This window comes from Colobus angolensis, unplaced genomic scaffold (assembly GCF_000951035.1).
Source record: "Colobus angolensis palliatus isolate OR3802 unplaced genomic scaffold, Cang.pa_1.0 Scaffold32, whole genome shotgun sequence".
Taxonomy (NCBI): domain Eukaryota; kingdom Metazoa; phylum Chordata; class Mammalia; order Primates; family Cercopithecidae; genus Colobus; species Colobus angolensis.
The window spans coordinates 6709748-6736844 of NW_012116488.1; the positions used below are offsets into that span (position 1 = coordinate 6709748).

Below are 27097 nucleotides of genomic sequence, written 5' to 3' on the forward strand. Positions count from 1 at the left end.
GTCTGAGGTCCTGTGCGCTCTGTCCTGTCCCTACTCCCTGATCCCACTCAGCTTCCTTCCGGTCCCAGGGAGCCAAATGTCAGGGAGATGTGCTCAGGCTCAGTCCCCCCATTTCTCCATCCCTCCCCAAGAAATGCCGTGTGCTGACTGCCTCCCTTGAGCAGTAGGTTTCCCAGGACGTGGGTAAAAAGTGCCGAGAGCAGGCTATTTGGAGATGCGTGGAAAGAGAAGGACACATTTCTTGCTTCTTCTGCACAAGCCAGTGAGGAGGGTGAGCAAAGCAGCCTCGTTTTTTACTGGCAAAAGTGACACTAGATGGAGGCTCAATGAATGGTGCCACATTCACGGGACGTTGGTCCAGCATTTTGACATATGCAAGTCTTTTGTGCAGTTGCTGAAATTCAAGAAATTCAGTCTTTTTTCGTTTTCATGTGGCAGCTGATAATTTACTTGGGTGTTGAATTAGCCAGCCTGAACTATTTTACTGTAATGAAATCCCAGACCACACAAAATTAAGTCACTTCAAAGTAAAAAAAGAAAAAAAAAATCCTCTCTTTTACATAACTTCTTTTTTATGCCCCCCTCCCACTGAACTGCTGAAATACAAATACATTTGTGAAATGTTCTAGTGAGTTTTCTACTAAAACAGCATGCGGAAATGATCGAGAAAAGTTGAATGCCAATATTGTTGTGATTAACATGTGCCTCAGAAATGGATTCGCTGCTAAGAATTAAAAAAAGAAATGTGTGTGTGGGGGTCATGTTTAAATTCCTACCTTGGAAAAGAGATGTTGAAAGTACTCCTGCCCTTGCTGTTTGCTGTTGGCCTCAGATAATCCAAACTCCTCCAGCTAAAGCCTTGAGGTCCAGTGTCCTGTGTGGAAGCCCTTCTTTTCTTCCACACCTTTGAAAAAAGCATAACGTTAAATAAAAACAAATCTCTTCATTTGGCCACAAAGAGTGCTTTTATATCACATCATTAGGAGCCTGTTGTGTCTCTGAAGATGGAAGGCATTTGCAGTTTTATAGAACCTGCTAAATGTGTTGAGAAGGACTGCTATTGTGGTCAATCTTTTCCTTTTCGTTTTCTCTAAAGCGCCTGTTTTATTAGTCAAGCCTTTAATTTGTAACCTTTTAGTGATGGCCGAGACCTGTGGATATACCTGAGTACTGTTTTCCTTATCACTTGTTCTTTTTTCTGCTCTTGTGTTGGGGAGACCCAGACTCCTGGGCTCAGTTTTTGGGGTTCTGGAGAGGTGTGTGCAGTGGGGGAGAGAAGGCGGTTGGACTCCATAAAACAACTGAGAAAATGTTTCAGGGAGCTGCTTCAGCATCCTAAAATCAGGCTGGAGTCCTGCAAACAATCTGTACACTGGGAGGTCCTCCCCAAACATTCGACTTTCCCGCCTGGAGTCTGTAGACCAGAGGTATGGGAGTGACGCTCTTCCTGTATCTAAAACCTCTTTGTGGATCTGGAATTCCCACCTCCTGGCCTGCAGGCCAGGCCCAGAGTTTCCCCCGCTGACAGAGTCAGCGGGACCCTGATCATTTTCCTGGGAAACCCACACTGGGAAGCATGTTTTGCACCGGCCGCCTTCCCTTGCCCTCCCTCCCACGAGACAGAAATGGCTATCGAGGTGTGTGCCTCAGCTGAGGAGGGGCAGACAGGACCTCATGGGGTGGTGGCTGTGGTATGCATCTGTCCCTCCAGGGAGGCAGCCTTTGGAGGGTGTCAGGGGGTTGCAGAGCTGAGCTGGAGCAGGCTGGACTCCTCTGACTGTCTACTGAGAGGGTCGAGGGTCGGGACAGGGAGGGGTGATCTGGGTCATGCTTCCTGCTTCCGACTCCGCCTGGTTGTGCCCTCCCAGGGTCCCCACCCCTACCTTGTGCCCTAATAACCCGTCGAGACCCCTCGTGGACATCCTCCTGGCACCTGCCTCCCTCTTATCTCCATTTCCTTCTCTGCTGGGCACTTCATTATTCCCTCCGTTAGGGGAACTTCATAAAATCTCTTGTCGTGCCTTTAAGCGTCATCTAGTCATAGATTATTTTCTCCACCAAGAATTGATTCCTGCTCTCTCCCCCTCCACCCTTCTCGTCCCCCCTCCCTACGGTTGTTATTTTCTCTTGGATCCAATAAATTAAAAATGGATGGCAGCTCAGAAAGTGTTGTGTTCCGTCGAGTGAGCGTGTGGTGGCGTTTCCGTGTCGCCTGGAGTCCCAGCCCCTCCCCGAGTGTTCACGGAGAGGAGATGAAAAGATCTCTTCGTAGATTATGGGTAAGCATGGGCTTGCTGGCAAGAGCTCCCTCTTCGTAGGAAGCAGGTGTAAAGTCTCCAGTCGGATGCAGAGCTCAGGCGGATGGATGCTGAACATTTCTTGTAAACATGCGTACACATCATGATGGCGGTTGTGACGTTGGTGGCACACGATTTTAAGAGCCTGGGACCCATCCTCCCACATCCTTCCCCTTTCCCACCCCCGTCATCACTGAAACAATAATTCTGTATGTGTTTCTCCTGGACTGTAGCTTAGCCATTACAGATAAGAGAGTTGGATTTGAATTAATGCAGGGTAAGGAGGAGCAGCAGCCCATGTGCTGTGAATGTAGCAATGTACATGTGTGTGTGCAGGCAGCCACGCACATGCCCCGTGCTCTGGGGACAGCAGGCAGCAGACCTCTCGGCTGGAGTTCCCCTAAGGGCAGGTGCATGGGCAGTTGTTAGAGATGGAACAGGGAGGGCGGGGCCCTTGGCACCTTCTGTGTGGGGGAGTCACTGGCCAGGTAAGGCCCTGCTGAAAGCTTGCAGCTGCTGGGGGCTTGTTGGCTGCTTGGCTGGGCCTGTGTTAACGATGTCTTTCCATTTCTGTCTTCTGCCTCAAATTCCTTCCCAGCAAAGCCCAGCATGGGGAAGTTTGTCTTGGGATCAAGTGCTTCCCTTTTCACTTAACAACGATGTCCATTATTATTTGTGAAGCCTGATTTCATTGCTTCTAAATGCATTTACCAGCTGGGAAGAGGCCTGGCCTTGTAAATAAAATGTGGTTTTGTTGTAAAAGAAAATCTAACTCGTGTGTTTGTGTGTGTGTGTGTGTAAATACAGATTTGTCCCTGCACTTTAGGATTGAGCATTTCAGAATCCACCTCAGCTCTCTGATATCTGCTTTTTGAACAATTTGCCTGCTGCATCCATTCATTTTTCCTCTTAATGAGTCAAACATTTTAGCAATTGCTCTACTTTATTCGGCTCCTAATATATTGAGAGCAGCAATATTCTGCAGGGCTGCCCGACACTTGGGGAGCTTTTCATGGAAGCAGAGATCATCTCAGAAGAAAACCTCATCTTGGCTTTATTTTTTTAAGGCCCGAGTTTGCTGGACAAGACTGCATGAGAGGCTGGTCTGTAGGGTCTGGGAATTTGAAAGGCTGTTTTCATTGGTCTTTTTCCTGGTGCTTTTTCGTCTCTGGGTGGCAGGTTGGACCACTCTGCCTGTTAGAACAGAGGCCTGGTTCTCTGAGGCTGTGCAGAGCCGGGAGACTCAGGTGTCCATAGGGCAGAGAAAGCGGGGTGTCCCTTTGCCCTTCCTAGGGCTTGGCCAAATGTTTTTCTCCTTTTATTTCTTCCATTATCGATACAGTTCTGAGGAGGGACACATGCACACTTATGCAGGCACCCTACACGCCCAGCTCGGTATCAGCTTGCCAGCGGAAATGAAACCACAGTCTTTGGGGGTGTCTACAAAGGCCTTGAACGTGAGCTTTCAGGCCCACTTGGTCCACTTACTCTGCAGAATTTTGGGGCTGGGGGTGACTCTGCTGCCTGATGTTGGGGGTGACCTTGCTACCTTCCTGGGAGGTGTCGCACACAGCAGGCCAAGGCACAGTCCCACAGCCCGGGTGGTGGGGAGAGGAAACCCTGTTCTTTGGAATCGGGTGAACACCCTGTCATCTCAGGGGGTTTGACTTTCAACGCTGAAAGTGGGAGGGGAAGGAGATTGTTTTTGTCTGTTTCTTTTCCTCCCAGACTCCCTTAGAGGCAGTGAGTTGGATCTCTGGTCTGGGAGGTGGAGATCCCAGCTCAGAACTGAGCCCTGGAGCCCTGGATAATCCCGGGGCTGTCTCGGGGACGCCAGCAGGGCCTGGCTCCCAGGTTCGTTGGCTGCTAGGACTTGACGCAGAAATCAGAGCTGCAGCACAGCAAACGGCTTTGGACACCTTCAAACCCAATTACAGGGGCTCGCAGGGCTGCTGCATGAGGAAAGTGAAAAGGCAGAGACTGCCAAAAAAAGGAAAGAATACCAGATGTTACCAAAAATAAAAAAAATAAAAAAAAAAAGGAGAGAAAGGAAAAAGTGCTGGTACATAGTCTTGGCAAAAGAGGAAGCTGAGAAGGAGAGGTGCTTGCGAACAGGCATGTGTGACCTCTGCTAATTTTTAAATTCATCTGTGTTTCTTTTGAATTAGAAAATGAATTTGAAATTGTGTAGTTGAAAACCTCCTAGCAGAGAGGAGATATTTAGGCTTGCTAGAACTACTCAGGAGGGCGGACAAGGCTGCAAAAGTTAATAAAAAAACAAACAAAAAAGTAAAACCGAAGATTAAATTTAAAAAACCAAGAAAACCTCTTTGCTCTCAGAAAGGACGGTCAAGTTGGCCCTGCGGATTTGTTGTTGTTTGTTTTTATCAAATCTTTCCTCGATGCAGGAGTTTGCCAGGCCTGGACAGGGTGGCATTTAAAATAGTACCAGGTACCGCACCTCGCCCCTGTTTCATTTGAATTCTCAATTTCATTATGTCGTTTTTTGCTTTTCAGCTCATTTCTTTTGTGCCTCTCTCTCTATTTTTTAACAAAACAATATTTTGACATCCTCCTCCCATTTATTAGAGCACCTTCTGTAAAAATGGCGCACAATACATCCTTATATTTCTAAAGAACTGTTTTTACAGCCCTCTCCTTTGGCTCTGAAATTATGTATATGTAATTGGTAATTAAAGGTGCGAGCTTTTCAATATAAACAGTATTGCTCAATGTTAGATCATTAAAGGGAAAAAGAGGCACCAAATAATTACCTTTTACATTCTGACAAACCGTTCACAGGAATCCAGTCTCCCCTAGAACCTCTGTTTGGTGGGAAGGTTGTGATTACATTTTAACCATAGCAAAGCATCTTTTCATAAAATAAATTGGTAAATTAATTATGTGGCATTGTCTTCAACCCCTTTTTAAGTAAACTCCTATTTCTTTTTAAAGTGTAATTAATGGTTTCTGGGACTGGCTTTGTGAGGACTGTTTCTTTACCTTGTAGGTTCTTTTTGTTAGAGAGATGCAGACAACAGATTTAGGATTTCCTCGTCTGCGGGGCGTTTTTGTACTGCCACATTTCTGATGCATTCTACATTTAATTCATCGAGGGCTCTGTCTGCTTTTCTGTAACCACAGATGGGATCTCATATTGTAGTTTCTCTTCTCAGCGATACCTACATTGCTACCTGTCCACACACAGTTCATACGTGTGCGTTGTACGTCACGTGTCGTCGTATATTCCATATTCAGTTTCACACATGGACTCTCCTAGGCCCTGCATAGGCTCGTGTTCAGAAAGTAGAGAACAGTGATTTATGTGTAGGATGGGAGATGCCACAGAATTTTTTCCTTAAATTATCTGTTCTTTGGCTCTGGCACTTCAATAACTTCACTGCCACGGAATGTATTTTCCTCCCTCCCATTCCTTCTCCCCGTTCCTCTGTGGTTTTCATTATTCTTTCCTAAATACCATACAACTTCAAATTTACCTGCCTCCTCGGGTTTCAGACCTTTGGCCGCCCTCTGGCTTCTCTGAAGACCCTGCCACTCGTGCCTTCTCTACAACTACTGACATTTGCTCTCAAAAAATTCCAGCCCGAATTTGCTCAGACCCCGAGGGGAATATGAAACCTCCACACTGTCCACTTCTCTTTATTTATGACACTTTCTGCTGCTGAATCTTCCAGTTTTCCCTTGAGGAGGTTGCTGCTTTTTGAGGCATTTATTAGCTTCCAAATATTTGGGTCCTAGGCTCCCTACTGGCCCCCCCACAAGAAAAACCCAAGAGCCAAGAGAAATCTATCGGCTGCTAAAGAAATATAAACACATACTGTCCGTTGAAAGTGTGGTTTGATATCTTCTAATAAATGCTTTTGGAGTCTGGAGAATTTTCTTTCTTTCATTTTTCTGGGAGTGAAAATAAAATCAACAAACAGAAAAGGACAGTGGGGAGTTGATGAGTATGGGGAAATCTACAGAGAAAGGGAAGTCTGACCGGGCCCCGGGTGCTTGGCAGGGAGAGCCGGCTTCCCAACTCTGCAAGCCGGTTCCAGCCTCCCTTCTGCTGCAGTGCTTTCTCCTAAGATATTTTTTTGGAACCTGACACTCACTTGTTGCTTTCTGAGCATGTGGGCTTCCTTCTCTCCTAAGGACGGACCCTGAGACGCCCATCTGGGTTTCTGTTTTCTAGTTTGGTGTGTTTCCAGGTCCCAGGTAGAGGAATGTCAGTGGGATTCGCATGAATGGGGAGGGCATGAATGAAGGTGTAAGGGATGGGAGGGGTGGGGCTCTAGCCCAGCAGGGGGAAAGGGTTCCAGCTCACTGGTTCTCAGTCCTGGTTGCCCATTGGAATCACCTGGGGAGTCTGAAAGAATATTCCCATGTTTGTTCCCAGGGTAATTGGTCAGGGGGGTGCTGCCTGGACCTTGGGATTTTTCAAAGCCTCCAGGTGATTCTCAGATACTGGAAACTTTGAGAGACATATCACGACCTCATGCTGTCAGCAGCCAGGGTGTGTGTGTTTGCACGTGTGTTCGTGTGTGTTCTTATACTACGTTGGAGAGAAACTGGCAGAAAATAAACTAGAATGCAGTAAGATCAGCACTACTTACATGGCAATGCCCAGGGGGCACGACGTTGCTCCTAGAGCCTCAGTGTGTGCCCGTCTGTCCCGTGGGGGATGCTCACCAGCCCCCAACCCCAGGGAGGACCTGGTGAGCTCTAGCAGTCAGCAGCAGTGGGGTCTGCTTCTTGGTGGGGATGGGGTGGACCGGAAGTCGGGTGCTGTGACCACCTAAGCCCATCTCTATCTTCTCTGCCCCTTCCCTTTCTTCTTTCTGTCTCCAGCAGAGGCTGACCATGTGGAGGCTGCCATCCTCGAAGAAGACGAGGGTCTGGAGATAGAGGAGCCAAGTGGCCTGGGGCTGATGGTGGGTGGCCCCGACCCTGACCTGCTCACCTGTGGCCAGTGTCAAATGAACTTCCCCTTGGGGGACATCCTGGTTTTTATAGAGCACAAAAGGAAGCAGTGTGGTGGCAGCTTGGGTGCCTGCTATGACAAGGCCCTGGACAAGGACAGCCCGCCGCCCTCCTCACGCTCTGAGCTCAGGAAAGTGTCCGAGCCGGTGGAGATCGGGATCCAAGTCACCCCCGACGAAGATGACCACCTGCTCTCGCCCACGAAAGGCATCTGTCCCAAGCAGGAGAACATTGCAGGTATGGGATGCTGCGCTTGCCTGGTTGCTGCAGAAGCCACCTCCGGGGTCCCACGCCCTCTGCCTGAGTGTCCTGGTGCAGGGGAAGGCCCAGGGGCTTCCAGGATGGCCTCTGGGCCACCAGCCAGGACTCCCCCTTTCTGAGAGTCCACCATCCAGGTGACCTTCAGGAAGAGACAGGCCTGGGGCTCGGGGGAGGTCCACATGACTGATGGCTACTTGCTTTTGGTGAGGGGACTCTGTCTCAGGGGCTAATTCAGAGGTGGTCAGAAGCACAGAATGAAAATTTGGAAGTCTGGTTGGCCCTCTCTTTGCTAGTGATCTCGGCTTAGTCCCTGATTTTGAAGCTACACAGTCTTGGGTTAGAATTTGTCTTCACAACTTGGACATGTCAGTTTGCCCATCTATGAAATGGAGCTAAGGAAACCCACCTATTAGGGTTGCTGTGAGGATTAATGAGCTGTTGCATGCGGCATGACCTGGTAGGCACTTAGGAATGGCAGTGCTTTTTCTCTCCCCTCTCCTTTCTCTCTGGACTCAGTTTCCCATGTGTGAAAAGAGGAGTTAGGCCCCCTGATCTCAGACGTTGCTTCTGACGTTGCCTGACCCCAGGGGCCGGTCCCAGGCAGGAGTGTGGGAACTTGTTGGAGCACTGTGCCCGTTGGGGGAGGTTGGACATGCCCTTTGACATGCTCACTCATTCGACCACTGGGACAGCTGGTTTTACCACCTTGAGAACAGGTCTAGGGCCCCTCTGTCCCCAGGCATGGGTCTGCTCACCACAGTGAGTTAGCATGAGGTCCCTCCCTCTTGGCCAGCACCATGGCATGCTGGAGCCTCTTCCGGGGAGCCACTGCTTTCTGTGCAAACCAGAGTGTTTGTTTCTGGTTTATACCTCTGAGCCCAGGAGGCCTGGGGGAGAATGGAGGGCCTGGCCAGCCTGGTTCCCTAAGAAGCAGCAGCCCGTCCTGGAGCAAGACAGGCATCAGAGTTTATGCAGAGGAGTCTTCAAATCCTGATGGTTGACTTTGGGTTAGCCACTTCATGGGTCTGAGCCTCAGTTTCCCCATCTGTCAACAGAAATGGTAATACTAGCAGGCCTGGTGTGAGGATTAGATGAGCAGGGGCTCTTAATCAGTTTTTTGCCTGTGGCACTTCTCTCTCAGGGGCCTCCTCTGGCTCTGCGGCATGCAAGTAGGTGGCTGGCTGGGGAAACGAGTGCATTGATCATTACCACGCTTCCATCGTGGAAGGTATCATGGGCTCTGGAGGGACTCAGGCTTTGGATGCTTCTAGGAGGGTGAGACAGATGGGCTTGGGCACTCATCAACACCCATCACGCAGGACGCAGTCAGGGTAATGCTGCAAACCTGTCTCCCCCATGTCTCCAAAGCTTTGTGACACTGAGCCTCACTTTGCTCACCTGTACAAGGGACTTAGTGAGCCCTCTCTTCTGTGGGGAGACTGGTGGTATGCAGATTCCTGCAGCCTCCTGCCAGGCACTGGGGAGGCATCAGTGAACCAGATTGGCCTCTGGGCCTTGCCTTCTGATGGGTGCCCTAGCATGAAGTGTCTCATAAGCTTTCCAAGATGCAAGGGGCTTTGAGACATGTCCAGGCCACAGGCATGTAAACACTGGCTTCTCAGAGTGCTGTGAACACCCGAGCAGCGTCTCTTTACCGGGCTGAGCCACGAGGCCAGAGAGGTGCTGGGTGCCTTTTGTCTTTATTGATTGATGTTCCGGGGACAGTTTCACCTGTAGTGTCAATGCCTGGCCTCAGTGCACATAGATCTTTCAGGGGTGGCCTTGCCAGGGAGACTTGGGCCACCTATTTATGTTTCAATGGAAAGATTTGCTGCTTTTGCCAAAAACATCCAAATCCTCATTTCACATTGAAGGCATTTCCCAGTGAGAGGCTGCAGATCACTGTGGCAGGTTTGTTTAAGAAAGTGACTAAATGTGATTTCATAAAAGGCAAAGTTAATCTCCAAGGCAGCTTTGTCCTCATCCTTCCACCCTCTGGCCCCCCTGTTTTTTTTTTTTTTTTTTCTGGGTTGTGATACTGCAGCAGGCTACAGTATTTTTATTTTATGTGTGACGAAAGATATTCTTGGCCTTTCTGTTCAGCAACAGGACGAATGGATTTCTTCATTCTAGAAGAAATATGTAAAATAATCCCTTAGAAGTCTAAAGAGATATGTTTGTTCAAAGCATTTAAAATGTTATTTTAATCAAAGGCACAAAACAGTCTACATGCTGTGTCAGCTGAAGACGACCATCCCATTTTAACAGCACACCATGCGCCTGCCTTTCTAGTTCCCATTCCTCCTATTTCCCTGCCTACTTGGGCACCAACTTTTCTTTTCTTTTTTTATTTAATAAAAAGGAAAGATTAAAGAATAAAACTTCAGTGGCTCAAATGTATAAAGTAATTTAATATGGTGGGAGCATTAATTATTTTAGCTTAATTGAATTCTGAGGACTGCAGTAGTTGCATTTTTGTAGACAAGCCCTGTTTATTATTTCTCTGTGTAGATTAACAGTAAAGGAAACACAGATAACTTTCAGTTATTTATTGTAAAATAAATGTGTCAATTCATGTGTAAAGCAAGCTGCTCAGAGATAATTGAGTCTTTATATTTTAAGAGGGGGACTAGGAATCACGGGCACTTCTCCGCCCGGGCTTCCGGAAACCCGTCCAGCTGCTGCCCATGCTCCTGGCCCCCGGGCCGGCTGTCCCTCCATGCTTCTGCCTCCCGGCCGGGACTCCAATGAGTCCTCCAATCCCTCCATGACCTGCTATTGTCCCCAGGGCCTTGCTGACCCTGGCCAGTAGCTGGTGGGTGGGTGGCTGTTAATTCTTGGACTCTGCCTCTGGCTTTGGCTGTCCAGGCGCAGAGGAGTCCAGGGTAAGGTGACCTCGAGGGTCCTGGTGGCCCTGAGGGTCCTGCCTTTCCCAGGACCAGCAACCTTCCCAATACCTAGGCAGGTCCCCGCTCTTCCTTGCTACCAGGTGCTTCTAGAAGTGGGGACTCCAGAGATAGACCCGAAGGGAGTTCCTCCCACCCTTAAGGGAGATCCCAGGGTGGGAACTGCAGGGGGATTCTGTCAATCATCACACTAGGTCGTGGACCCCATATCAGCTGTTTCCTCAGGACAGTCAATCTGGAGAGTAATTACTACTATTTTTTATTTTTGGTAAATGATAGAGAAGTGGGAAGGTAGAGGGAGGAAGTTTCTGAAGCTTTGTTTTCTGGAGGGCATTCATTCATTCATTCAGCAACTGAGCTGAGCACCTGGGACCTTTCCTCCGCCCTGGGTGTCCCCACCTGGATCCCCAGGTAAAGAGCCCCCAGAGGAGGGAGCAGACGTCTGACATGGGGATAATGGGCAGAGCGTGAGCTGGCGGCAGCCCAGCTCTTGACGTGTGCATTCTGGGTCCAGGACCCGGCTCCCTGCTGAGCATTCGCTGTGGACAGAGGAGGTCCTTGGAAGCTTGTTTTAGGCCTGTCTGGGGATGGGGTGAAGCTGGTCAGAGGCAGGGTCTTTAGGCGGTGGTCTGACTCAGGGCAGCTGTGGTGCTTCTGATACATTGCTGCCTATAGGTTTACATTCTTTATGTTTCTTAAGGTTCCTGCCTGTGGCATCCTCCCTGCCTCTGTGGGGGGTTCGGGGGAGCACAGGACCCGTCCGTTGGGGTTCCAGGGTTTGCAAAGAGCACGTGGCGCTGCCAAGCCGTTATCTGGGAGGGGTGTTTTGAGGAGGGGTGAGGAGAAAGGGGCTTTCAGGGTGTTTGGGGTTTAAAGGCTGTCTGCTGCTGTGTGGGAAAGAACAGAGCCCGAGTCAGAGCCCCACCCTGCTCCCTGCCAGCCTCCGGCAGCGACTTGACCTTCTGAGCCGCGGTTTCCTCATCTGTCATTGTGACATTTATGATGAGTGCCTGGCACACAGTGGGGGTAGGTGTGCTGCAAATAGGAGCTTTTCCTGGCGCTCGGCTTTCCCTCCTCCGCGGCGTTTTCGGGCGTTAGAGCGGCTTGTACCGGTCTTCTTGGCACTGAGCTCCTGTCAGGGTTGGGATAAACAACCACTGGGTTGTGGGACTAAACCCACCATCACAGGCAGTGTCGGCATGGGGGAGACTCTCTCCCCTCCATTCTGCCTTTTGTTAGGTGACTGTCCCTTGAGGATCTCTTCGCTGGTGGTGCACTCTGGGGAGCTGGCGGGGGGTTTCAGGGTGAGGGAGCACAGGCTTTGGCGTCTCCCGGGTCGAATCCCAGCCCCATCACTCACTGCTGGCCACCTGTGTGAGTCACTTCACTTTTCAGGGCCCTGGTTTCCTCGTCTGCACCTCCTTTTGGGTTATGCTGAGGATGAAATGAGGAAGCACCCACCTGGCACAGGTTGGGCCTGAGGCAGATGATCGAGAAGTGGATGCTTCTAGAAAGCCAAGCACAGGAAAGTGTGGACCCTGCTTGGCAGCATGCTGAGTGCGTGCTTTCCTTGGTCAAAACCATGATCACGTACCTGGGATTGCTCTCACGGTGACTTCCTACAGGTTCCTCTGTATAATTCCCACTTGATAGTCGCTGAAGGGGAGGTGCTTGATCACCAGGAGTTTGGTTTTGCCTGTTATCAGCCCTTCCATAACCAAATGAAGCTACAGAGGGAGGAATTAACTATCAGCTGTCACTCATAAACCTGCCTCCCTAACTCTGCAAGTCCCAAATGTCAGTTTTCTGGAGAAGTGTGGAGATAGGCAGCAGGTGACAGGAGGTGGCAGATTCCCCTGGGCTTGGAGGTGGCAGGCAGCCCTGGCTGCAATGCCCCTGCCCACTTGATATGTCCTCATCTGTAACCCAGGGAGGACCCGGGATGTACCTGGGAGATTCTCTTAGCAGATGGGGCATAGATAGGGTTTGGTTTGGGGTCCCAGTGACCCATTGCTAAGCAAAACGTGTGAGAGGAAAGGACTTCTGATGAGCCCAGGGATTTACATGCTGCTTTGAGAATGTTCTCTCCAGACTTTTAAAAATAAATAAAATAAACGTGAGAAAAAATAGTAGCTTGGCCAGTGAGAGAAACTAAATCACTTGCTTGTGCTGGAAACTGGAGATAAACCCCACTTGCAGGTCGCCTTCCAAAACTTATGCTTGATCTATTTAGAGTTATTATTTTCCCTTCAAATTAAGATGAGTTAAATCCATGTGTGTGGTGGCATGGATTATCTTTTTTTATTATTAAATCGTGACAGCTAATTATTAGTTCTGTCTGCACCGAGGAATAGTGCGGTGTTCTGTCTGAGGGACATGGCCCTGGGCTCAGGCTGGGGTCTGGGTGTTGGGATGGCTGAACAGGTCAGAGTTTGGGCTGGGCTGGTGGGTGGTGGGGAAGAGGGGGCGCTACCTGGTATCCCTCATTGTGCTAGATCCTTTTCTTGGGTTATCTCACTTAATTCTCCAACCTTGAAATATATATTTCTAACCCCACTTTGAATTGGCACTCAGAGAGGTTAAGGGAGTTGCTGAAGGTCACACAGCAAAGCAGAGTCAGACCTGGGTCTGTCTGCTTTCCTTGGATAGCAAGGGGTGTGGAGGATTTTGAGGATGGGTATTCTAACTTTGGCTGTCTGGCTGGTAGGGCCTTGATGACAGGCACTACCTCTGACCCCATCCAAAATGGTCTTTGGAGTCCATCCCAGATAGGACCCTGTAGACACAGCCAGGAGTCCTCAGATTCCCAGGGACTGTGACCTGCAGTCTGTGGCTTTTGTGTATACTGTCCTGTACTTCCTAATGAGGGCATTGGAGAGATCAGTGATGACAAAGAACGCAGTCCAATGTAAATTCAGATGCACCTGGGCCGGAATTTTAGATTTTTTTCCATATATACAATTATTTCTTTTATTTTATATTCACTATTGTATAGAGTTTTCCCCCATACATACAAATTATTTGTTTTATTTTGTGAAATTGTGGTTTTGCCAGGGACTTGCTATGTGACTGTCAGCCAACTGTTCGCCTCCCCAGGTCTTGGTCCCTATAACTGGAGATACACTCCTTGTGTTTTGGGCTTGTTATAAGGTTTGATTCAGACAAGGTATACATAGAACAGGTTCCTGTGGGTTTTAGCTGTTGTTAATAATGCACATCCTGCCGGTGGGATCCAGAGGAAGGGTCTGGCTTCCTAGCCTCCCGGAAGGACCTTGCTGGCAACTCTTCCCTTTTCACCTGCTCAGTAACTTGCCTGAGCTTACGTAACTAGTTACTGGCAGAGCTGAGTCCAGACCCCAATTACCTTGAGTCAGGACAGGTGACTTTTTGCCATCCCAGGATGCCCAGCCCTGTAGCTTGAGGCCATCTCCCCTGGTGGAGTCCCAGTTTCCTCAGCTGAGAAAGGGGGTGAGCCCTTCGTGTCCCACTGGCCTTCCAGGGAGACGGCAGACCCACCTGCCATGTGAACTGTGCAAACCAACATCAAGAGTGTGTGCAGCTAAAACAGGTGACAGCAGCACCAATTGTAGTTGAAAGTTTTATTGGATTAAAAAAAGAGACCATACTGGTCACATAAATGGGTGGTTTTTTTTTTTTTTTTCTCCTCTTAAGGTTTGAGGCCTTATTTATAATGTACGTGGTTCCATACTTCCAGCAGTAATTCAGGAAACAGGAGAGAGAGATAAGGTAAGAAGAAGAGAGAAAGGCAGCTGGGCTCCCAAGGGGCGAACTTAACCAACATTCAGCCTGAGTTAATATTATTATTCTTAGTTGGTCTATTTGACAGTAAATAGTTAGTAATTGACTAAAGTTTTTTTAATCAGGCATTTGACAGCTTTTTTGGGTGGTTGTTGCTCATTTTCATGCTTGGCTAATGCATTAACCACCAGGTCTAGAATCTGTTAGGAGTGGGTTCTGCTGATAATCTATAGAAATAAGGCTGGCTGGCTGTCACCCCGTCTCTTTGGGGTCATCTTTTCACTGAGGAAACAAAGAGATTGAGTTTTTCATAATTTCATGTAAAGCTTATGTATTTATTTTTGAGACAGAGTTTCGCTCTGTTGCCTAGGCTGGAGTGCAATGGCGCGATCTCAGCTCACTGAAACCTCTGACTCCCAGGTTCGAGAGATTGTCCTGCGGGGCACGGTGGCTCACACCTGTAATCCCAGCACTTTGGGAGGCCGAGGCGGGGGGATCACGAGTTCAGGTGATTGAGATCATCCTGGCTAGCACGGTGAAACCCCGTCTCTACTAAAAATACAAAACATTAGCCAGGCGTGGTGGCGGGCGACTGTAGTCCTAGGTCCTCGGGAGGCTGAGGCAGGAGAATGGTGTGAACCCGGGAGGTGGAGCTTGCAGTGAGCCGAGATCATGCCGCTACACCCCAGCCTGGGCGACAGAGGGAGACTCCATCTCAAAAAAAAAAAAAGAAAAAGGATTCTCCTGCCTCAGCCTCCTGAGTAGTTGGGATTACAGACACCCGCCTGGCCAATTTTTGTATTTTTAGTGAGATGGAGTTTTGCCATGTTGGCCAGGCTGGTCTCAAACTCCTGTCCTCAGGTGATCCGCCTGCCTCGACCTCCCAGACTGTTGGGATTACAGGCACGAGCCACCGCACCCAGCCTGATGTTGAATTTAACTCATACTTACTAGATCTTACTGTGTGCCAGACACTATTCTAAAGACTCTGTAGATACTAACTGGTGTAATCCTCCCTATGACCTTATGATATACTAATATCGGCCCTACTTTAGAGAAGAGGAAACTGAAGCCCAGAGATGTTAAGTTATTTACCCAAAGTCACACAGCGGTGAGTAAGGTCCCAGGGTGTTAACTCTGGCAGTTATGCTCTTCACTGTGGTCATAAGTGTGCCTACATTCCCATCCACTGTCTCTGTCCCACGAGGGTGGTAAATCAGATATTACTTTCATTTTGCAGATGAGGCAACTGAGTCATAGAGAGGTGCCTTGCACAGTTGTCCTGTGAGTCACCGGCTCAGTTGTGCCTAGAGACCAGGCCCCTGGGAGGGAGAGCATTAAGAAAAATAGCTAATGCATGCTGGGCTTAATACCTAGGTAATGGGTTGATAGGTGCAGCAAACCACCATGGCACACGTTTACCTATGTAACAAACCTGCACATCCTGCACCAGTACACCAGAACTTAAAATTAAAATTAAAATAAAGAAAAGAAGATAGGATCCTGACTTCCCAGGGAGGCCCTGGGTCTTCACTGCGTCGTGTCCCAGGAGCCCAGGCCTCGTGGGATCCTGTGTTCTTGAACTGTGGCTGGTGCAGGCCCTTTCTGCTCCTGGCTGGGCAATGAGTGATTCCCACTCTGAGGTCGAATCTTGGTGTTGGGACTTGGGTTCCAGAGTGGGGTGAAAGAACCAAGACAGTGGGCACCCACCTGTCCTGCACATATCTGGAGCTGCATGTTGACTGCATTTTGGGAGGAGCTGGCTCCCTCCTCATCATGAGTTATAGGCAAGTGGCCCTGTTGAGTCCAGAGTGGGGAGAGGTAGGCACAGTGGACTTTGGCCTGAGACCTAGAATGGCATCCTACTGTGGCTGGCATGCTGTGTGACCTTGAGCAGACAGATCTTCCCCGTCTCTGGGGCTGAGCCTGCTGGGCTGAAATGTGAGATGGAGCCACCAGTGGTTTCTAACAGCTGCAAGAGCCAGGCAGAAGGTCATGGATTTCCCACCTCGATTCCTTTCCCACCTAGTAGTTTCCCCAACTTTCCTCATTTTTCACATTAACGAGACTTAGGAGTCAGTTTTCTCTGAAGAAATTGGTGGTGAAAATGAAAACTGTTAGATTGAAAGCTTAGGTCTTTCTGCCCCAGGCTATGAAGATCCGTCTGGGAGAATCTGGTCCACCCACTGTGAGGTTAACAGTTCAAGCTCAGAGCCCCTCGTGTGACCAGGCCCTGTCCCTAATGTCCCTGTGTGGTTTGGCATTCTTTTCTTTGTGATGAGTGTACCCTGAATTGTATAAACCTTGGGCCCTGCAAGATCTGGACCCACCGTGGCCCAGAGCCTGCTGGGGGTGGCCAGTGACCTCTGGGCACACAGGGAGTGGGAGCCTCCTGAGGGCAGGGTGTGATCACTACTTGTGAGCCTTGAACTGGACCCAGGGAAGAAGAGGCCTTGCTGGAGAAAGCAAGGCACCCTAGGCTTCATTTTATTTATTTTTTAAAGTTTTCTTGATGCCTTCTTGCTGGTCTGCTGGATTTGGTCTGGAGAGCCTGGGGTGTCTCAGAAAGGAGGAATCTGTGCTGAGGGTTGGGAGAGGAGAGCAGGGAGGGAGGGAGGTGGGACCTCTTGATGAGCCCCAGGTCTGGGAAAGCATCTGCCCCTGGCTGCTCAGACAGCTGGGAAGCTGGGACCACAGGCTTCTCTGGGCAGAAAAATAGTAACAAAATAGCCTTTTTGTTGGAGGTGAAAAGTCAGACTCCCTCACTCCTGGTGTGGAGAGAAGGCAGCTATTCAGATGCACCAGCCAAGGGCAGGGTGAGCCCCCCCCAGGCCAGGACAGCCTGCTTGGTCTCTAAGCCAAGGCAATGTTTGATCAGGGCTGTTTTCCCCCATCCCCTGCCCTGGGGGCTGAGAGCCTGGGCAGCTTCCATGGCCTTCAGGTTGCGGGTGTAGACACAATCTCAAAGGTGCAGGCATACAGGTGCGTGGGTCAGACGAGTCTACTCAAGATGAATCCAGAGGCCCAGAGCCCTAGGCTGGTAGCCCCAGTGCCGAGGCTTTGCTTCTAGTGATATGGCACAGATGAAGCCATCCGTCCAGACCACAAGAGTGTCCAGAAAACACGGGTCTACCTCCTGACGAATGCAGGTGCCAAAGGCATCCTGGAAAGGAGTGGAGAAGGTGGCTTTATTTCAAAGCCTTTTTCAGGGCAGAGCACACACACCTTCTGGAGAGTGTAGCCAGCCAACCAGGGATTCCAGGCTCCTCCCTTGGGGTTTGAGGGCAGAGACTGGCTGTCCTGGGCTCAGAGAGACAGCAACTGTCAGAATTCTTCTCTGTTCAGGAGAAAATGGGACAAACCTTCAGCGACTCCTTCCCACCTTCAGCAGCTGGCTAGAAACTGTTGGCGTTGGTAAACCCAGCAAAACTAAGTTTTCCTGGGGCTGGAGCTGGTTCTTTTCTCCTCCCACCTCAAGTTCAAAGCCAGCCAATTAAGAAAGCTAAACAGTGTGGTCTTCTCTCTGCATCATTGGCTTGTAAAACTTTCCCTGCAAACTAGACGACTTTATTTGTTGGGAAAACGAAGTATGTAATTTTCCTGACCTGGCCTTTGCTTTGGGGAGACGGGGAAAGAGAGAGAGAAGTAATTTCCAGAAACAGACGGCCCCGAGGAGCAAAACAAGGTCCACACTCCAGCGTCAGGGGAGCGTAGACTGCAGCGCGGTGGTCTGGAACGCTGAAAACAGCGTGTTGCAGAGAGGCGGGACGCGAGGCCCCAGGCTGCGGAGTCCTCTGGGGCCTGGGTCACCGTCTGCGGGGTGGACATCGAAGTCCTCCTAATTCTGCTTCTGAACCTGTGGGCGCCACCTGCCTCCCCACTACTGCAATTTTCCAGTTTCCCCGACGACTGCAACTTACAAGTCTCCTTTCGCTTCCTTCCATCTTCAGCAGCCCCTCCTCAAGCTTGGCCTCCTCCCCGCCCCGCGACGGTGCCTATCCCGAGCAAATCATACCCATCCCCTCCGCCGCCCGTGAGACGGCCTCCCCCTGCCCTGCCCGCGGGGGACTCAGGCCCTCCGAGGGTTCAGTGGTTGGGGTCCATAGCCCCTTTCATTGCCACACGGGAGAACACAATGGCCTTCCCCGAGGCCAGGGGCGCAGAGCTCCGCGGGGGCAGCTGCATCTCCCGGACCCCGCACCCGGCACGGCGCGGACACTTTGGCAACTTCAAAACTGCGCGGGGGCCTCCCCTGTGACCGGTGCCCCTTTCCTGGCTGGCCCTGGCCCGGTCGGGAGGCTCCTCGGCACTGCTCTGAGGCCTTCGGGCGCGCTGGCCCCCGCCTGGCCGCCGGCCTCTGATTCGCCCACAGCCTTGCGCCCATCGTCCACCTCCTTCCTTCTCTCTCTGACCCGGGCCCGCTGCGCAAGTTGATTGTGCCTTGGTGGGGCGGGAGGGCCGAGAGGGCTCAAGGTCCATGCATAATTCGGGGGCTTAATGGAGCAGCTGCCTGAGCCGGGCGGCGAGGGCGGGAGGAGGCGCAGCTGACCCAGCCCGCGTCTGGCCTCCCTGGGAAGGCGCGCTCTTTTCTTCCTCCCCTGACACTCCCCTCCCCCACTCGGCCTGGGTCCGAGGAAGACTGGGGGTGGGCGAGTCGAAGGGCTAGCTTTGGGAAGAGGTTTCCCTCGTGCATCCGTGCAACTTTTGCTTTGGGGGGCGGGGGCATGCAGTGAATCGCAGCCACCTCGAGACCGGCTCTCGAAGGAGGTGGAATGCAGGTTTCCTCGGAGCACTCTGCAGTCCTGGAGTCTTTTTTCCTGGCCCCTTTCCCCCCGCCCCCTGTCGGCCCCCTGTCGGTCCCCAGCCCAGCAGCAGCCCTGCGAGCACGCCCCTGGCCTCGGGCCAGCCCCCTTCCCTGGCAGCCGGCGGAGATGGATGGAGGCGGAGACCCAAGGTCAAGGGCGGGGAGCCAGCCGGCCCCGGGCCCCTTTGTGCGCACGGGGCCGCCCCTCCTCCACCAGTCGCCTCCTCTCTGGCCCTTGGGCGCTCTCCCGGGTGGGTGACCTTCCCTGGCATGGGGAATGTGGAAGTGGTCCCCTCCCCGAAACCGCTCCGCGCCGGTCAGGTCGCCTCGCCGGGTGGCATTCTTCCCGGGTGCTGGGGGCGCACGGGGATCTCTCTTCCGCCCGCCGCCATTGCCCTGATGAGTGGCGCCGTCTTCCTCAGCCCACCTTGGCGGGACAGAGCGGGCGGTTCCCGGGATCCAGGTGAGGCCGGGGACGGAAGGAGCCTCCGGGAGTTCCCTGGCACAAAAATGTGATCATCCGGGGGCAACAGCCCCATCTCAAAGTGGGGATTTGGTGGGGACCTTATTTTCTTCCCGAGTGGGAGGAGAGTAAACCCGCTTTTCTCAAGGACAAAAGTGTTTTCCCAGTTGTGTGGGAATGGAACCCTCCACTAGAGTGGGACGCCGAAGCTTCTGGAATCACAGGGACTTAATGTCAGTCCTCCTTCCAGCCTGACTTCTCTTAGGAGAACCCCTTCCGACTAGTATTTGTATGCAAATCGTCACCTTGCTAGGAGTCTCCAGTTTTGTGTCTTAAAACTTGACCTCCAATTGTTTAAAGCACTTCATCGGGCCCTTACAGGTCCAGAAAAGCAGTGGTTGGACGCCCAGCCTGTCCACCACAACGCTCTTAAGAAAATGTTCAAACATTTTCCCAAAGTTGTTACTCTGGAAATAAAATTGTCTGCTGTTCGCCTGTAGCCGATTAAAAGTTTACCTTCACTGTGACAGCTTTTCCAGGCTAGGATTGGAGCCACATCTCTATTTTCCATTTTTCAGAAATAAATCTGAACCAGGCAGAATAGATTTGCTATAATAAGAGTCAAGGTAGTTTTAAAAATATGCATATACATATATACTTATAATATGAAACAGTATATTACACTTGCTGTGCTCTCAAGGCTAAAGTATTGTGTAAACGGCACCATCATGGCGTTTTGAGTAAGAGTTGATTTTAAAATCTCAGATCTAGCTAACCCGAACTTTGAGCAGCCAGCTTTTCTGGTGGAGGAAGCTGAAGGCATTTGTCAATTTATTTTTTGAAAGGCCTCCGGAAAAGGTAACAAATTCAACACTTGGGAGCTCAAAGCTACTGCCAGTCCTGGACAGGGAGGTTTTCGTATCTGTCTGAACTTGCTCGCTGATTTCTCAGACGTCCATTTATAACAGTTCTAACAAGATAGAATCCGCCTTTGAATATCTGTAAATACGGGTAAAGATCACAATCCAGCACTCATAATGGTCCAAAACGAACTGGCAGATTCTCGTGTTTGATTAGTATTTATGTTACCGGATTCCTTTACAGAAAGAAAGATGAAACGCTAATTTTGTGTGTGTGTTTGAGGGGCCCCATCCTAGGTCTCTGCAGTTCATTTAAAGGGATGTACATTTTAGGATTTTTGGAGACCAGGGGTGTGTATGTTGGGAGGGGAGGGTAATTGTTCATGTTTTGCTTGAAAGACAGGTAACCTGTGGTGGGCTGAAGTACTGGCTGGTACACTGACAGGGGAGGCTGACTTTTCATTTTCCTTTTCTTTATTTTGACGGCTCAATAGTGATCAGAATTACGCGTGATTTCTCCCTCTAGGTTTGGGCTAAGGCTTGGACAGTGTGTTGGAAGGCTCTTGTTTAGGATATTCCTCGAGGAAAACTGGTAGCCCCCAGGGTGCTCTGGCTTCTTTGTAGGGCACACACTTTCTGCGCCTGAGTGGCAGGGGGGGCTGCCCTGCGGTGTGTGGTTCCGAGCCCTGCCATGTGTCTGTAGGGCACTTGCCTTGCTTTTTTTTTTTTTTTTTTTTTTTTAGGAGCAATGTGTGGGAGATTTGCCTGGAAATGGGGGGTTCTGTCAGCTGGATCATGTTGAAATACCAGTGCAATTGGTAGCCAAAGGGATCCTGGAGAAGCCTCCTTCGGAGGTGCTGTGTTAAGCATCTTCAATTTTATTGCGCTGAGAAATCTAGATTTTCGTATAGGATTTCCTACAAGGGTGGCTTCCAGAGTGGCACCTGAGTCCTGCTTAGAGGTTCAATAATATTTGTTGTTGCTGGAGCGTCAGGGGCCGTCTCACTGTTAAAGCAGCAGAATCTAGAGGTTGGCCTGTGGTGTCGGGTAGTCTCAAATACATTTACTTCCTAAACAGCCCAGGGCAAACCAGTTCATCTGTTAGTTTCTTCATCTATAAAATGGGGCTAGCCAATTGTTTACTTCCCTGTCCCTGTTCAAATATGAAAACAAACCCATACATTTTAGGATTTTTGTACATTTTAGGATTTTGTAGAAGTGAAGCAATTGCTGATTTCAAAGACATCATAAAAATGGAGAACTGTTATTGTTCAGTCCATGGGGGCAGGGTGAGTGATTTGCAAAAGGGAAAGGAATCAAATAGCTACTTGTAGAGGGTGTAATTTTTTACTGCAAGGAGGAAGAATTAGGGGCTTTGGGAGGAGGTTTTTGTGGGGAGGGGGGCGCTTGGGTTTTCAATTTAGTAACCGAATACCAATAGGAAACTCCCCCCCTCCCTATTCATTTTAGAGGACTGTTCCCCCACCCCAGCTCCTTGTTATTGTTGGGGTTGTCATGTGATTCAGAATCTTGACACTGAGTAGTGTCACTGTTGCCCTTAACCCGAATACCCCAGAAAAGGTGTTTTTCCTGATATTTGGTCCCAGGCCCCAGAAGGAGAGGAGCTGGACAGGGGACATACGGACTTGGATTGGGGAGGAATGCATACAGCAAGCAGTCTTTAAATGCACAGTCTTGCTAGGTGCCAGTGAGGAAGGAACTCAAAGTGGACCGGTGAGGAAATTCTCACTGCCTCTCAGAGCTAATAAAAATTGGTACTCATCCCCATGGAGCGCGTAGCTAGCTGCTATGAATTGGTACCTTCACTAGGGAAGGCAGAGGGCCTAAGTGTCCTGTTGGGACTCCATTTTACTTTTTGGTTGTTGCTTTTCTTTGGAAGAGGCCTGGTTTCTTTTTCCCAGCTAAAGCTGGATGACTTGAATTAGATTTTTAATAAAATAACCTCTGGCAGGGCCCAAAACCTCTGGATTAGTCTTGTTAATTAGGAAATGCAGAAGCTTTCTTTATGTATTTGGTTTGTTCACCCTGGCTGGGCCAAGACTTCGGGATGGAGTTGTGGGGTAGGGGTGGGAGAGTGTGGTCTTCTCCTTTCTCCATGGGGGCCTTGACCCAGCCCCTGTTCACTGGCATTGGGGCTGGAGTGGGGGAACGGCAGATACCCGGAGTCTGTGATGGTGCAGGCTTGGAGCCAGGAACTGTCTGGTGCTTCTTAATTGAATACAGATCTAAGTACATTCCACGTGGGCATGCAAGGCTGGGCAAGGAAGGTAGTGATATTCCCCTCTCCACAGCTGGACTCGTAACCCAACCTGACGGGCCTCTCCGCCTGTCGCTGTACTCAGCCCACATGGTTTGCGAGGAAAGGAAAGGTAGGGAAGCAGGGGGACAAGATCACGCAACGCCCATGTAAATACTGTCTGTCTGAACTGGGTCTTCCATCTTTTGTTAGTGGCAGCTCGTTAATTAACCAGCAGATTAGTGCTGCCTTCTTTTGACACACGCATGTATTTTGGGGTAGAGGATTCTTGTCCTAAAACTCTGAACCGAACCGTTCAGGAAGTCTCCCTTCAGCGCCGCCTGCCCCTGCTCCCTCTCCCCCATGTCCTCCCCGCTCCGCTTTTCCAGTCCCTTTCTATCCACCCTTTCCTTAAACCCGAGTGGGCTTGTAGTTGAGTGGAGGACAGACACGTTAAACACAGCTAAATAAATCATGTTTACGCTTGGCGTTCTCGGTAGTGAAAAATCTGTTGGCTGTTTTTACTTCCTTATTTCTCAGCATTTGCTTCCTACCTGCTTTTGAGCACATGCCCAGAAATAGTAGTTTTGTCAAATGAGGGGATAATGCCAGCCAGCCTTTCTCGCTGCCAAGGAAGCTGCTGGATTTTGCAAAACAGAGTGACGTTTTTTTAGTGACACTGATGTTTTTTTCAAAGAAATTAGGATGTAGAATAAGGATATTAAAATGCACTTAGGGAAGGGGAAAAAAGCGACGTGGTCACCCCTGCAGCACAGGGACAGCAGGTTTAGAGAAGAAAGGTCTCATTTTTGTTTGCACTTGGCCGCTCCAAGGGCAGGAGGCAGCTGTCAGAGGCGGAGGAGCTGAGTCAGGTTCCCTTCGTCTCAGCCCCAAGACTTAATTTTCTCTGCCATTTTGGTGATGTGGTGCGAAGATTTTTTTTTTTCTTTTTCTTTTGGGTTTTGTGTCTGTTTAGTCTCTGAGGCCTCCTGAGCGATGATTGCTGCCTTCTTCCTCTGAGATGACAGCTAGATTCTCGCCCCGATCGGGAACTGGAGCTCGTTGGGATCCTAGCTACACTATATGATTGCTTATGTGTGAGAGTGGCCCCGGAGGCCTCCCCGCCTCTGGGCTCTTATCTACGATGTTGTTTTGGGATATATTTCAGGATGGGGTGCTGGGCAGAGAACTTCCTGGGTAATTACAGCCTAACAGAGGCTGTAGATTTTAAAAAAACAATAAAAAAACAGTTTCAAAACCAAGTAAGTGGCATATAAATACTGGGCACTCCTGTAGGGAGAAGAGGCTTGTCTTATCGCGGAATCTTTGCAGAGTTTCTGCAGTAAATTCTGTCTGAGGTCCAGCACATCAGCTCTATTTCAAAGACAGCCGAGGAAAAATAAAATTACAACAAAATCAAAGTCAGCGTGCTATGATTTCCCCCAGTTTCTAATGGGAATACTCTGCAATAGAAATGATATTTCCATTGAGGACTGCGCTGCCGGTTTCTTTAATTACATTAAATAGCGGTATAAACCTCAGCTGAATGTAAACCTCTGTTACAGCGGCGTCTTGAGCGTGGCTGGATGAATCGGAAGGAGCAATGTTACTAGTGTTAATGTGCTAACAATCTTTATTAAATTAATCCCGCGAAGTGTTAATTTTTACAAATTTTGTTGTGCACACATTGCACGTCACCGCTAGTGTGTTAGGAGATGAAAACGGATTTCACATCAAAAAATAAGTAAGGAGGTGGCTGTCAGACTGCTCCCTTAGAGGAGAATTTGTGGTTTTTGTCATCAAATGTTACCTGTGCTGAAAAGAAGGCTTACAATATGTATATTAAATGCCATCTACCTACAGAAAACGCAGTTAAAGGAACTACTTTGTTGAAAGTAATTACAGGCCTGTTCAATTTTTTAGTCAGTGACATTTCAGACTTGGCTTAGGAACATAAAGAGGCCATAGAAAGATTTTGTTCTTATGTAATGCAAAGCACTGAACCTCAGTACTCTGTAAGTCCATTAGGAAAAGGGGAAAAGAAATGAAAGGGAAAAAAGAGATTTAATCATCAACAAAATCCAGGGGAGAGCTGGATTTTTTTTTTTTTTATTACAATAGTAGAAATCAATTGCCTACAATTCTATTAAATGCAACCCAAAACAAAATGTGCATTTAAACTATAGCAGGGTCCTCCTTTTTGCAATTTGATTTCTTCCTTCCTTCCTTCCTTCCTTCCTTCTTTATTTCTTTCTTTCCTTCTTTCTTTCTCTCTCTCTCTCTCTCTCTTTCTTTTCTTTCTTTCTTTCTTTCTTTCTTTCTTTCTTTCTTTCTTTCTTTCTTTCTTTCTTTCTTTCTTTCTTTCTTTCTTTCTTTCTTTCTTTCTTTCTTTCTTTCTTTCCCCTTCCTTCCTTCCTTCCTTCCTTCCTTCCTTCCTTCCTTCCTTCTTTCCTTCCTTCCTTCCTTCTTTCTTTTTAACCTTCTACTAACCAAGTTTATTTCTGTTCCATCTGAAACAAGAAACCCTGCTGGCCCTGTGGTTGTCTGTTCCCTTCTTGCTCAGGTAGAGTTTTATGGTCTGATCTTAAAAAGGTCGATGATGCTTACATTCCTCATATCCATGACTCCATCTGCACCTGAAATTTCTGCTCCCTTTTTTGGCTGCTTTGGGCTTGAGTCATCCCAATAACCTCCTTGCTGGGCACTCCGTTTTCTTTATGTTCTTTTTATTGGCTGTGCTGTTTATTTTCATTCTTAATTCTCCGGGATTCTCGCAGCTTAGCCTACCTCCTCCTGTTTATTCCATTGCACTGTCTGCGCATGGCCATTGAGCAAAAGCCAGCACTGGAGTTTGTGGGACCTTGGAACCACAACTTTCTGAACTCCCCAGTTTGTAAACATGTTTTATGGAGGGCGACATTCTGAACACGCGTCAGGATTCAGTGTTTTCCGGGTCATTCCTCAAAGGTCAGGCCCAGTGGATGCTGAGGGGATAGAAAAAGATGTCCTTAGTTTAAAGCTCACTCTAGGCACCCAATCTGAAGATGAGTTTCCTGGTTTTTGCCTTGTGTGACATGTGACTTCTATCTTAACTGTGTATTTCCACTCCCACCCCCAGCTCTAAATTAATGAAGAAATAGGAACATATCTGAGGGATGCCTGGCCAAGCTTGTCATTGGAGTCTGGCCCCTAAGTTCTGTCTGGGAAAGGGCTACAGGGTCCCAGCCCTAAGTCCTGCATTCTTTATGCTTGGAATCCAAATGATTTATCTAACAACTTTACTTTGGTTTGCAGCCTGCCCTCACTCCTTGTCGAGTTATGCTTCATGCAGATGACATGTAGGATACTGTTTGTGGCTCTGGACGCAACCGGAGAGAAAATTACTGAAGGATCTTGAATTAAATTGTCTTAGAAAGCAAAGACTGCTGAAGGTTGAAGCAGCTACCACATCTCTGATAAGAATACCTAAATTGGGAGGAAAAGGGGCAATTCCTCTGTTAGGTATTGACTGGCTGATGTTGCTGGTGAGATTTAGAGAATCTCTCAGTTGCAATTTGTCCTTGGCGTCTATGGACTCTGGTTGGGTGCGCGCAAGACATCTTGACATGTCCACGTTGCTGATAGATGAGTGTTTGTGTGTGTATGTGCATATGTATATGTATATAGAACCTCTCTTATAGGTAATAGATGTGCATGCACACATTTTTCTAACCAGTGCGACACATGGCTTCACCTTCTGTGGTCCTCAGGTCTGCCCATTCCAGGATGGTGGGCCACAGTTTGGTGGGCCCTGCCTGCCTGAGGTCACCTGGAGGAGTTATATTCATTTGTGTATCTGTGTCCTGAAGCCGTAATGCATAGGAGTGAAGGAACGATGAGCACCCCGGCTGGAGGACAAGTGGTTGTGGTTTATTTGCGTTTCAGTAGTTAGGAGCACTGCAGGATTTTCCCCGAGAGACAAGCAAAAGAAGAGTCCAAGCTGCGTGTCCCTCACCATGCCCCCCTACCCCCTGCAGATGCCCACTTAGGGGCGGGAATGGTCAGCCCCCTCCACCTCCATGGTTCACAGAAGATGGCTGAGGGATGCCCTTCCTCCCCAGCAACATCTGAAGTGTCCTCTGCTCCCTCACCCCTAGGGGCCTTGGTGCTGGAATTTGTGATGTAAGTTCACCAGTCCTTGGGTTAGGGTGCAGAAAGGGGATTGGCAGCCCTGGAGTATTTCAGCGGCCTGCGTCTTGAGGAAACTGGAGTTGGCAGTCAATGAAACAGGTGCTTTCGGACCTGGGGAAGGGGTGTGCCCAAGTGTGCCTGCTTCTAAATTGCAAGAGGCAGCTACTGGGGAGGATGTTCCCTTTCCAATCTCTGGTGGAAGGAGGAGAAAGGTTTTGGTAGTGTCGTTGGGGGACACAATCACTCCTATACTCTGCCTCTCCATTTTCTGAGACGAGATTTCGGAAGTGCTCCAAGAGGAGGAGCTTAGAGTAGGGCAGCCTGGCTTAGGGTG

General features: G+C 49.4%; 1 protein-coding gene across 1 annotated transcript in view; it reads left to right on the forward strand.

Annotated features, from left to right (window-relative positions):
• Positions 1 to 6916: 6916 nt before the first annotated feature.
• Positions 6917 to 27097, forward strand: part of BCL11B (B-cell CLL/lymphoma 11B (zinc finger protein)) — an 84868-nt gene continuing 64687 nt past the window's right edge. Inside the window, exons 1-2 of the mRNA XM_011951589.1 lie at positions 6917 to 7058; positions 7152 to 7520. Coding sequence (XP_011806979.1) covers positions 6917 to 7058; positions 7152 to 7520 — 511 coding nt within the window. The remainder of the gene's footprint in view (positions 7059 to 7151; positions 7521 to 27097) is intronic.